The 12444-nt window shown below is 38.1% G+C and overlaps 1 protein-coding gene across 2 annotated transcripts in view; it reads left to right on the forward strand.

Moving 5' to 3' along the window:
* VWA8 (von Willebrand factor A domain containing 8) overlaps nt 1-12444 on the forward strand; it is a 358377-nt gene that overhangs the window by 69057 nt on the left and 276876 nt on the right. For both annotated transcript variants that reach the window (XM_049647001.1, XM_049647002.1), the window contains exons 6-9: nt 2792-2956; nt 3304-3353; nt 4323-4431; nt 6637-6741. In XM_049647001.1, the coding sequence (XP_049502958.1) occupies nt 2792-2956; nt 3304-3353; nt 4323-4431; nt 6637-6741 (429 nt within the window). The remainder of the gene's footprint in view (nt 1-2791; nt 2957-3303; nt 3354-4322; nt 4432-6636; nt 6742-12444) is intronic.

A 12444-nucleotide genomic window follows, 5' to 3' on the forward strand; every position in this document is an offset into this window, starting at 1 on the left:
TTTAGCACTGTTTCTTTACTGTTTATGGGAGTTTCTAGATGCTGTTTTCATTGTGCGGTATAGTTGTTTTGTTTTGTACCTCTATCTGAAGATGGCATCATGCTAATATAATTAGAAGGGGATAATTGAGGATTTAATTGGTAAGAAAAGTTAAATTTATTCATTCATTCATATTGCTGTAGTTAATTTACTAAAAGATGATTCTTTATTTAAATTTATTTTAAATTTTAATTAATATTTTACAAATAAAATGACTTCAAATAAATATATTAATTTATATTTATTACTTTTAGAGTAGGTACATATTGGTGTATGCAAGACATTTTCTCTTTAGATACTTTCTAATTATAAAAGAACTATTATTTGCCCCTGTATAGTTATTTGCCATTTTTTTAGTTATTTCCCATTTTTAATAGATTTTTAAAAAAATATTTATTTTTGAGAGAGGGAGAGAGCACAGGAGAAAGCAGGGGAGGGGCAGAGAGATAGAGAATCTCAAGCAGGCTCTGCACTGTGAGTTCAGAGCCCGATGGGGGCTCAAGTTCACAAACCATGACATCATGACCTGAGCCGAAATCAAGAGTCAGACACTTACATGTGCCCCGTTATGTGCACATGTCATTTTTAGTAAATGATTTAGAATTTAGTAAATGCTTTCATATTCAGAAATGGATTTTTTTTAAGTATAGAAGTTACTTCACAATAAAAGTTTGATATATTCTTTGTGCGAGAATTTTTGCAGAGTTATTGAACATTTTACTTTATGTAAGAATTTGAGATACGGGGTCAAGAGGGTTTTAGTATACAAGGAGTGCTTGTTATTATTGAGAAGGATGTATTACATTGTTTTTCCCAATGTAAATATCAGTATAAATACATAGTTTTAATTCATAATTGTCATTTCTATATTTATAGAATCTGTCTCATAGGAATGTCATAGAATATAGGCAAGATCCCTTCACAGAACATCACCACCTTAAGACAATTTCTATGATAAAAGGATTTCAACACCATTTAAGTCCCACTTATTTCTAGCTAGATTCAATGTACTAAATTTGAATGTCTCAAAATGTTAATGGTTTCATAGAGGTGTTTGTAGTAGAATTTTGTTATTATGGAAACGGATATAATCAGTCTGTATAAATTTCATTTATATCCAGATTATTATTTTTGGGTAAGTGGAAAATAAAAATATTTAGCTCTCTGAAGATTACACTCTTGGCTTTTCAGATGGTCTAGATCCAGACTCTTGTTTTCTAGCACATGTGACATAGTATCACTGTTAGTCCTGTTAATTAAATGTGGGGTCATATGTTTGGTTATGTTTTTAAATTACTTCATGCAATCAAAAAACATTTGTCCTATTATGTTTAAGAGGTAATAAGTCCTCTCATGAGCCTGGATCCAGCATGAGGTGGTAATGAACAGAAGTCAGTGCACACATGCATAATGGTAGAAGCTTGCATAGGATAGAGCGGAGGGGTACAAAAATGGTTCTGATGGAGGGAGGGGTTAGAAAGAGGCCCATTTTAGTGACGATGTTCTTTGTGCTGAGCTTTAAATGACGCTTGTATTTCTGCTGTGCGAAGTAGAAAGGCGTTCCAAGCAAGTGGGGCAGTGTTGGTGAAGTAGCATGGTGTGTCTGGAGAGCCACCATTGTGACATGAACTGGAGCACAGGGTTGGGGAAGGCAGGCTAGGGGGTGGCTATGCAGTGGTTGATGAGACTAGGAGATTCGGACATGAATCCAGCCAGGAAGGGCCTTGAGTGTCCATTAAGAGTTTCTACACTGTCATATGGGCTGCATCCCCCGACCCCCCGAAGATATACTGGAAACTGAGGACTTGTCTCTCAGAATGAACATGTACACGTTCTTATAAACTTTATAAGTTCCAACAGCTGAGGACAGTGAAGAGCCATTGATAGGGTCAGGCAGAGAGGGAAGGCATGACATCTAACCGGTGCCTACTGTGGACCAGTTGCTTTCACATACACTGTCAAGTTGAGTTTTTATAATGGCCATAGTAATGCTGGTGATATTATTCCCACTTTATGGATGACAAAGCTGAGGGTCAGAGGGTATAATAAAATGCTCTTGGTCACTTCACTAGAGTTTATGCTGAGCGCTAGAGCCAGGATTTATCACTCCAAACCCTGTGCTATTTCCATTCTCAACTCCAAAATATGCTAGTTGCTGGACAATGGGGAGTTATAGAATTCCTTTGAACATCAGTTTGCTCATCCATAAAAAGGAATTAAGTGTTTATTTGCATTCTGATAAAAGTTAAATGAGTAAAATTCTTTGAAAGTACTTACCGTGTAGTGAGTTTTCAGCACATGTTGGTTGTTATTATTAATATGCCTTGGCAGAAATGTACCCATACATGTAGTTGTCTATTTGAGGTCCACGGGGCAGTCTCTTCTCTGCCAGTAAGCGGTAAGTCTGTCTAGGACTACCTTTTTACATTCTCTAGTCTGAACCAGTATATTTTCTGACTCTCCTCACTCAGTTTCTCTGTGTTAATGACTACAGCTTGAAGGTCTGACCCACATTTTTCTTTGTTCCTTGATGTGTTAGCTACTTGTCTGTTCAACACCAGTTTTCATGTCATGAGCCTTCCCTGGCACCCTTCTCCTGATTTGACTTTGCTTCCTTCCTTGATGGTTTGGTCTTGAGGTTGTTCTCAGATACACTTTACTCAGCAGTCAGGGCCTAAATTCCGCAGCCGGGCAGCTCTTGCAGTTGTAATCTGCATCATTGGTGCTGTGAGTTTTGATCTCTTTCTTTTAGGATCATACCAAAACAGAGTTGGATGCTTGGAAGCTTGTTCGAGTTAGTGAAAACTTCCGAGTCATTGCCTTGGGTTTGCCAGTGCCTAAGTACTCTGGGAATCCCTTAGACCCCCCGCTCCGTTCTCGATTTCAGGCCAGAGATATTTATTATCTACCCTTTAAGGTAAGTACAAACAAGAATAATTTATTTTTTAAACAGTTTGTCTATTTGTATTTGGTTACTATAAAAATGTTACTAGGTTTGTATGTCCCTCTCAGTAGTTAATGGAGAGAAAAGGATATGGGGTAAAGAAAATCTCTGGAAATTCAGAAGAAAAATTATTGGGGCATTACTTATCTGATGGGCTTAAAAAGGCTAATTTTTAGAAAATGATGCGTATCAAACAATGTTTTTTTTTTGCTATTACTTACATAGTGTCTGCTTAATTAAAAGTATGAAGTGTGTCTATAAAATTTGCTTTTGATTTGTTACATTCCTTATTGATTTGGTATGTTTCTGTGTTATTTTAGGACCAACTTAAACTGTTATATTCAGTTGGAGCCAATGTTTCTGCTGAGAAGTAAGTATTTCTGCTACATACACACACAACACACACACACGCACACACTTTTATATAAATATCTGGACACTTAACATTGAATTTGTTTATTTGTTTTGCACATTGATTAATTCATCCATTCAACAACTATGCTTTGAAGAATTTTTTAGTAACTGTGGTAAGTGCTGATGATAAAGTTAATAAGACATGATCTTTGGAGACAAGAAACTCAAGATCTAGTAGAGTTTAAAGATATGAGAATACATTAGTTTAGCATTATATAGTAAGGGCCATAATTTCAAAAAGGCATTGGCATTTGAGAAGCATCCTAAAGAATGAGTAGGCTTTTGCCATATAAAGAATGGAATTAACGAATCCTAAGAAATTATTTTTAAAGCATGGGATATGAGAGTGTATGCCTTGTTCTTGCGGCTATAAAAAACTCCTGGTGGCTGGGGTTCAGGTTTGGATTGAGAAGGGAGGGAGGTGAGGCTGGCAGGATAAATTTGGGCCAGGTTGTGAAAAACCTCACATGTTGTGATAGATTTAAGAAATATGTCTGTGTATCTAGTCAGCCTCTGAGTTTTAAACAGAATATTATAATATGAAGCTGTTGTTTCTTAAGAATTTAATAGTAAACGTCAGGGTGCCTGGGTGGCTCAGTCAATTAAGCGTCTGACTGGCTCAGGTCATGATCTCACAGTTTGTGGGTTCGAGCCTCATGTTAGGCTCTGTGTCGACAACTCAGAGCCTGGAGCCTTCTTCGGATTTTGTGTCTCCCTCTCTCTGCTCTTCCCCCACTCATGCTCTGTCTCTCTCTCCTTCAAAAATAAGTAAGCATTAAAAATTTTTTTTAAAAAAGAATTTAATAGTAAATGTCATTTTATATCAATTAAGATGCCTCAGCTATTTTATGTTTAACAAGTGAATGCATTTTATGCATTAAAACTATTAGAATAGCATTTAACATTACTTAATTTTTTCCCCTAGAATCTCTCAGCTCTTGTCCTTTGCCACCACTCTCTGTTCCCAAGAATCTTCTACTCTCGGACTTCCAGATTTTCCTTTAGATAGTTTACCAGCTGCAGTTCAAATCCTGGTATGTATAAAAGAAATTAATGACTTGTATACCCAAATGTGGCAAAGAGAACTTAAAAGTTAATCCTTGGGGATTCATCATTTCAGTTTGCCTTGTCATATTCCTCTAAAAATATTACAAGACCTGAGATTCGCCGACCCATGCTGTGCAGTATACTGTACAGAGACCAGCAATGTGTTGTGAGCCCTTACTGAGCTCATAGCCTAGGAGGGAGGTAGGTAGACATGCAGTTCAGGTAAAAACTCCACAGAGAGAAGGATGACTCAGCCTGGAGAGGCCTGAGGAGCCTGCAGAGGCGGCCTGCAGCCTGAGGCAGGGAGCTGGGGCTTTCGCACTCAGGCACCAGCAGTCATTGGTCAGTGGGTCATCACAAGGGACACAAATTTCCAGGCACTAGCTGCTTTCTTGGCTGTGAGCAAAGCTGGCTTTGGGAGTTCAAAAGTAGTCTTCTTTAAAAGCCCTGCAGCAGCTAGCTGTTGAAAGGGAAAGGTGGGAGGCTCAGAAAAGATAAAAACAGATCCGAGGTGTTTGGTAGAGTGTAAACATTGTCCACTACAGTTTAACAAAGGTTGTGACGGTCATGTCAGGATTGGTGGAAATGCCCTCCAGGCAGAGGGAACAGCATGCACAGAGGTGTTGAATCACAAACGGGCTTGGTATGTTTGAAGAATGATAAATTGTATCGTTAATGCAAGCGTGTAGGGTGAAGAGAGAGGTGAGAACTTTATCGTGAAGTGTTTTGCATGGTGAGTGAAGTTGTCTGGATTTCATGGTGTGGAGGAAGTGGCCTGTTAGATATTACTAAGTAGGTGAAGCGTGGAGCAATCAGTTCTATGTTGGAGGAAGATACCTCTGTGGGCAGGGAGGAGGGACGGGGAGAGCCTGGTTGCATACGGACCAAATAGGAAACTGTTGTAACAGTCAGTGAGAGACTGTGCTAAGGAGAGCGTAATCCCAGGTAGTACGGATACTGCCGAGACAAGAGACTTATCTTTAAACTTTTGTTCCTATTCATTTAGGTTTCCTGAGACTCAGTGAGTTAGGTTTCACAGGTATTGTTCGCACTGTCCTCTGTGTTTAGAACAGCTTTTCTCTTCCTTTTTATCACATCTGCTTTTTGTTCTTTTTGTTTTTGCTTGGAACATTTTACTTTGATAGTTCTCAAATCTAAAAATAAAAGTTCAAAAACAGTAAAATGAACATCTATAACCCCTTCAAGTAGAATCACCAATTTTTAACATATTGCCACATTTGTTTGCTCTCTCTCTCTCTCTCTTTTCCGAACCATTTGAAAGTAAATTGTGATCAGTATTTTTATATACTTTAGTATGCAACTTGGAAAAAGTCGTAAGACCTTCTTCTGCATAACCAGAACCATTATCACACCCTTCAGTATGTTGACAGAAATGCTATAATATCATCTACAGGACAACCTATGCTGAAATTTCTCTAATTGTCCCTGTTGGGAAAGCAGTTTAACTTGGAGAAAACTTTTGAGAATAATAAACACTTTCTAACTTTGTAGTTATAACTATGAAACTAAGTAAATGTGGATGTGATTAACTCAGATTAGGAATAGCGGCGCCTGGGTGGCTCAGTCGGTTATGCATCCGACTTCAGCTCAGGTCATGATCTCACTGCTTGTGGGTTCAAGCCCCGTGTCAGGCTCTGTGCTGACAGCTCAGAGCCTGGAGCCCGCTTCAGATTCTGTCTCTCTTTCTCTCTTCCCCTCCCCACCCATACACTCTGTCTCTTTCAAAACTAAATAAACATTAAAAAACAAGGAATACAAGTGAAGAGCGTACTTTGGGATGAATAGGGTAGGGAAACATGTTCAGACATGTAGTTTCAGGCATGTTGAATGGAGGTCAATGGGATATCTAAAGGGTCACATTTGGGCAATTGAGAATTCGAGTCTATAGCTCAGGACCAGATACTGAGACATGGGAGCCATTAACAGATAGATGGTAGCTGAAAGATGGGGGTGGGTAGGCTTACCCAGTGAAAGGGTGTGGAACAGGAAAAGAAGAGGGAGTAATGAATGTTTTTTGTGGACTTGTGGAAAATATGAGAAACCTCTTGGTTATTTTTTATAATCATATATACATTTTGGATATGTCATATATGTCAAATATGCATTTCAGATAAATTTTTTGTGATTATTTTGGATGTTCTTCATGCCTGTGTATTTTTGCTCCTAAATAGGATTCCTTTCCTATGATGTCAATCAAACATGCAATCCAGTGGCTTTATCCATACACTATCTTACTAGGACATGAAGGGAAAATGGCTGTGGAAGGTGTTTTAAAAGTAAGTATCTGCTTTACTTTTCTTTCTTTTTCCATTTCTCTTCTTATCCCTTCTTTTCCTTTCTTCCATTTCTCTCTTCCTCCTCTTTCCTTCTTTTTCTCTTTCTGTCTTTCCCATGCCTTCCCTTACTTTTCCTTCCCTTTTTCTTCTAGTCCTGGAGCCACTGGCATGCCAGTGACAGGGAAGCAAGTACAGAGGTGGCTGCTGTGGTTGGGAGACTGGTTATATTGAAAAAATGAGTAAATCAATTGAGGAAATGAGTGAATAAATTGAGGATTATAAGAGCTATGTTTCTTACCATTGGGAAAGGAATTTATAAGCATAGAAAGGGAGAAGAAAAGAAAGACCCCTGAGGTGTTAGATTGGAATTGGAGGAATCAGTATGAACTCATGTTTTTTTAAAAAATATTTTAATATATATAAGCAGAGTAATAGATATAGATACTGTGCATGTATGAATATACAGACACATATTTTCTAGCTCTGTCCCCTTAAGAGGGCCTGAAAACTATGACATTCCAGTGGCAATGATCATACCAAGTGCCAAGACATTGGTTTCTAAATACCACACTTCCTAAAAGGAATCAGGATTCCTAGAAAGTAGTGCTGGTTCAAGGCTCAACACAGGGAAAGTACATGATGAACCTGGATCATCTTATTGTGCCCAAAAGTAAGGAAATGTTTAACAAATGATGTTGACATACCAAAGTGACAGAGGAGCCAGCTTGAGGTGGCCCCCATTGGCCAAAATGTGGGACAATTTTAGCATGAAAATAAACAAAGATAGCAATTGTTTATAAACCATTAAACAAAATAGGAATCCCTGAGTTCATATTGATACAAATGAGTAAATAAAGGGGGAGAAGAAAAATCTCTTCTTAATATAGAACACCTATGAATAAATGCAGAAAAGTCACCATTTGGCAGCCACCAGTGTGGAAGTTGATTTAGGTAGGAGTCATCAAAGGTTTTAAAACTGGTGGGTGGAGGGTCTATGAAGAATAGGATATTGATGTAATCTAAGAATATCTCCTACCAAAATACTCACTTGACTACAAAACAAAAAAATGGCATTTTTATAGTAAATACCAAGTTGACCAGGTAGGACAAATCGACATTATGTGTCTCTTGACTGTTGAGCTGAGAAGGGCTCAGCCTCATTTCAGGATATTCTGGATAAGAATTCACTGCATGAATTTGGCCATGAGAAAGTATTGTATAGACCTAGGTTGAGGGCCCTCTTACATAATGAGAGGCCTGTATTCTTTAGAATTGTCCCGTTCATAAAAGAAAAAGAAAAACTGAAAGACTGCTTTAGATTGAAAGAGACTAAAGAGATATGACATGTGATCCTGTGTTGGATCCCGGACTAGATAGGAAAACATGACATTGTTAGCACATTTGGTTAAAGTTGATACGGTCTGTGGATTGAATGACAGTGTTCTATTAAAATGATTTCCTGATTTGGAAGCTTATGTGGTGAATATGTTGGCCACAATTCTTGTTTTAGCAAATATGAACTAGAATATTCAGGGATGATGGAGCATCATATCTGTGGCTTGCCCTTAAATGGTTCAGAAAAAGACCAATTATAATGGGTGTGTTAGGGATGCTGGCGGCAAGAGGGAGGTAATAAATATGCTAAAATGGTAATCTTTGAAAAATCTGAGTGAAGGCAAAATAGAAGTTCTTTCTACAACTGTCCTGTAACTTTCCTGTAAGTTTGAAATTATTTCAAGATAAAAAATTTTACAAAGTGAATATTCATTATAACTCATTTCAAAATAAAAAAAAATTAAACGAATATAACACTTAAAATTTATCTGCCTGTAACTTAAATTATTAACTTGAAAAGTAAGGACTTCATATAAAACTATGGAAATTGCTTGTAGACCTATCATTTAAATTGATGAAGTTCTTATTTTTGTCAGAGTGGTTCATAATATATGGAGTTGATTTTCTTTCAAAATACAGATGCCATAATTTCCTCATTGTATAGTTAATGGTAGTGTTTTCTAAAGGGCCAATCACAATATATATCTTATGACTATATATTTAAATGGGTTTAACTCCTGGCAGGAATTTATTGACTTACCCAAATTGCTTTTTACAACAGACAGTTTTTGTTTTTCTTTTGCAGTTTGGCTCAAAGAGCAGATTTCTAAGGAGTAGGTAGAATGTGAACACTAAGCTGTTGGCTCTGTGTATAGGCCCTTCGTTTCCTGGAGGCCAGGAGTTTACAACCTTACACAAATGGAGTGGTATTTGTTTCTCCCTTATTCCAATATCTACAAGGGGAGTACAGAAAGAGGTATTCTTTATGCAGCTACTAATAGTGAGAAGAACTCGGAAGTAGATGCTAGGTACTTCAGCAGGTGTTTCCCACATACCAGCTAGCCAAAGAAACATTATTTTCATTTATTGGTGATGTCAATAATGATAACAATAATAGTAACAATAAAAAAATAAAACTAATGAAAAGTTCTTCCCCATAGATGCTGAGAAGTATCATTGGGGATAGAATCTAAATGAAAAGCATAAAGAAGCAAGGAGAAAATATAACCATATAGTTCACTTTAAGTTTATTCTAGACATTGACAAAAAGAACTAGAATTCGTCTTTGATTTAATCAACATCTGAACTAAGTTGGCATTGGTCATTGAATAGAGCACCTAGTGTTGATGAAAAAGGCTGTGATTCCAGATGTGCTCCCTCATTGCCCCTCAGCACAATGCCCAATGCCTGGAGAACAATGGTAGGTAGATAGGGATGAAGAAGATGTCATGGGAAGGGCTGATAAAATGAAGCAAAGTAAACTTTTTCATGACAGAGCTGAGAGAAGATATTCAGTGCCTAGAAAAGTCAGTTATGAACCAAGGCCTTTATTTTTATAAAGAAGCCACTTCGATGTGCTTCTGAGCTCTTATTTAAAAAACTAGTCACACAAATTAGACTTCCAGTGATGATAGTGGAGTAGGAAGATCCTAAGCCCACTTTGTCCCACAGATACAACTAGATAACACCCACATTCGTGTAAGTAACCCAGAAAACACCCAAAGACTGGGAGAACACACTATCCACAGTTAAATGAAGAGAAGAGAGCACATTGAAGTGAATAGGAAGGGTGAAGATGTGGTCGGGAGCTAAATGGCGGGACTGTCTGTGGAACAGAGGGATGTCTTGGGCACAAAAGAGGGGAAAAGAGCAGACCCTCACACCAGGCATCCCAGGCATGGGAGACCAGCAAAGGGAAGATGAATCTCCATAACATTTGGCTTTGAAAACTAGAGGGGCTGAATTTTGCAAGTTCTTATAATTAGCAGGGCTTACCATGTGGAACTTTGAAAATCTGTGGGCTCAGCTCTGGGAGGGTGATAGGAATCTAAGTCCCCACCATTGTAGAAACAGCATGACAAATAGCCCCACAGAGATACAGCATAGAAACAGCAGTTTGGAAAATGCTGGGGTATATGGGAGGATTTGTTTGCCAATTTCAGAGCACATGCTGGAGGGGTAGGGATCTTTGGGAGACTTCCTCAAGAACAAAAGAGCTGGCAAATACCATTTTCTTCCCCCACCCTCCCAGCCTAGATACATGGCCATCTTTAAGAACCAGCACAGCACCAACATGCCCTGCCTAACTTGCTAAGAGTGCACCCAGGTCCTGCATTCTGCGGACACAACCCCTGCAGTGCATCCTTGGCCAGAGCACACCCAGAGTGGTGCCACAGGATGGCAGTGTGCATGCAGTCCCAACTGTGAGCACCACTCCAAAGTGACTCTTGCCCCAGAGAGAGGAGAAGATAATCGCACACACTAGTCCAACTGCAGTCCCAGTCATGGTCTGGAGGCAGACATCTGGTTGATTGCGGACTCTGCCCACCGACAAAAGCTTCTCAAGGGACAACACAGGGAAAGCACTCTGCAGTTTGGTGCCACTGCATCTCTGGCAAATCCCTGGTCTGACTCAAATCAAGCCCAAGGCAGCCTCAGGCTGGCTCACTAACAACACAGGGATCCAACCCTGCCCACAAGGCAAAAAGACACATTGCAAATGACTGGATTGAAGGCAAAAGTAAAAGTGGCTCAGCCAAAACAGTAGGGTGCACACAACACACATAGGAGACACCTGAAGTGCCAGGTCTTGGTAAATAGGGGACATTGCACTGCAGAGCACTATAGATCTTCTTCATAAGGCCACTACTTTCAAGAGTAGGAGATGTAGCTGAGTTTCTTGACACGTGAAAACAGACACAAAGAGTTAGACAAAATGAGTAGACAGAGGAATATGTCCCAAATGAACAAACAGGACAAAATCACAGCAAGAAAAGTAAATAAAATGAAAATAAGTAATATGCCTGATAGAGAATTTAAAGTAATGTTCATAAAGATGGTCACAGGACTTGAGAAAAGAGTGGACGACATCAGTGAGACCCTTACCAAAGAGATAGAAAACAAACAAAAAACAATCAGATGAAGAACTCAATAACTGAAATTAAAAATACAGTAGGTAGAATAAATAGTAGATTAGAGAAGAAGAATGATCAGTGACCTGGAGGACAGAGTACTGGAAGACAATAACACTGAACAGGAGAAAGAGAAAAACATAATAGAAATGAAAATAGACTTAGGGAAATCAGCAACACCATCAAGCATAATAACATTTGCAACATAAAAAAGAAAGAAAAAGAAAGAAAGAAAGAAAGAAAGAAAGAAAGAAAGAAAGAAAGAAAGAGAAAGAAAGAAGAAAGGAAGAAAGGGAAGAAAGAAAGAAAGAAAGAAAGAGAAAAAATGAAAGAAAGGATGAAAGAAAGAAAGAAGGAAAGAAAGCAAAGGGTCAAAATTTATTTGAAGAAATAATAGCTGAAAACTTCTTGAATCTGTGGAAGGAAATAGAAATTCAGATCCAGTAAGCACAGAGAGCCCCCAATAATACATTAAAAAAAATTATTCACCATGATCAAGTGGGATTTATTCCTGGGATGCAAGATGGTTCAATATTTACAAATCAGTCAACATGATACCTCACATCAATAAGAGAAAGGATAAAAAACATATGATCATTTCAATAGATACAGGAAAAGCATTTGACAAAGTGCAACTTCCATTCATGAGAAAAACTCTCAACAAAATAGGCTTAGAGGGAACATACCTGAACGTATTAAAGGCCATATCTGAAAAACCCACAGCTAACAATCATATTAAGTGGTGAAAAACTGAGAGCTTTTCTTCTAAGATCAGGAATACAACAACGATGTCCACTCTTGCCACTTTTATTCAACGTAGTGCTGGAAATCCTAACCACAGCAATCAGACAAGAATTGGTAAGGAAGAAGTAAGACTTTCACTATTTGCAAATGACATATAAAGAACACCCTAACGACCCCACCAAAAAACTACTAGAACTAATAAATGAATTCAGTAAACTCACAGGATACAAAATCAATATACAGAAATCCTTTACATGTCTTTAAGACTTAAGAGCAGAAATAGAAATTAAGAAAACAATCCCATTTATAATTGCACCCCAAATCATAAAATACCTAGGAATAAACTTAACCAAGGAGGCAAAAGACCTGTACTCCGAAAACTATAAAACACTGATGAAAGAAATTGAAGATGACACAAACAAATGGAAAACATTCCATGTTCATGGATTAGGAGACCAAATATTGTTGAAATGTTCATACTACTCAAGCAATC

The sequence above is a fragment of the Panthera uncia genome, assembly GCF_023721935.1.
Source record: "Panthera uncia isolate 11264 chromosome A1 unlocalized genomic scaffold, Puncia_PCG_1.0 HiC_scaffold_16, whole genome shotgun sequence".
Taxonomy (NCBI): Eukaryota; Metazoa; Chordata; class Mammalia; order Carnivora; family Felidae; genus Panthera; species Panthera uncia.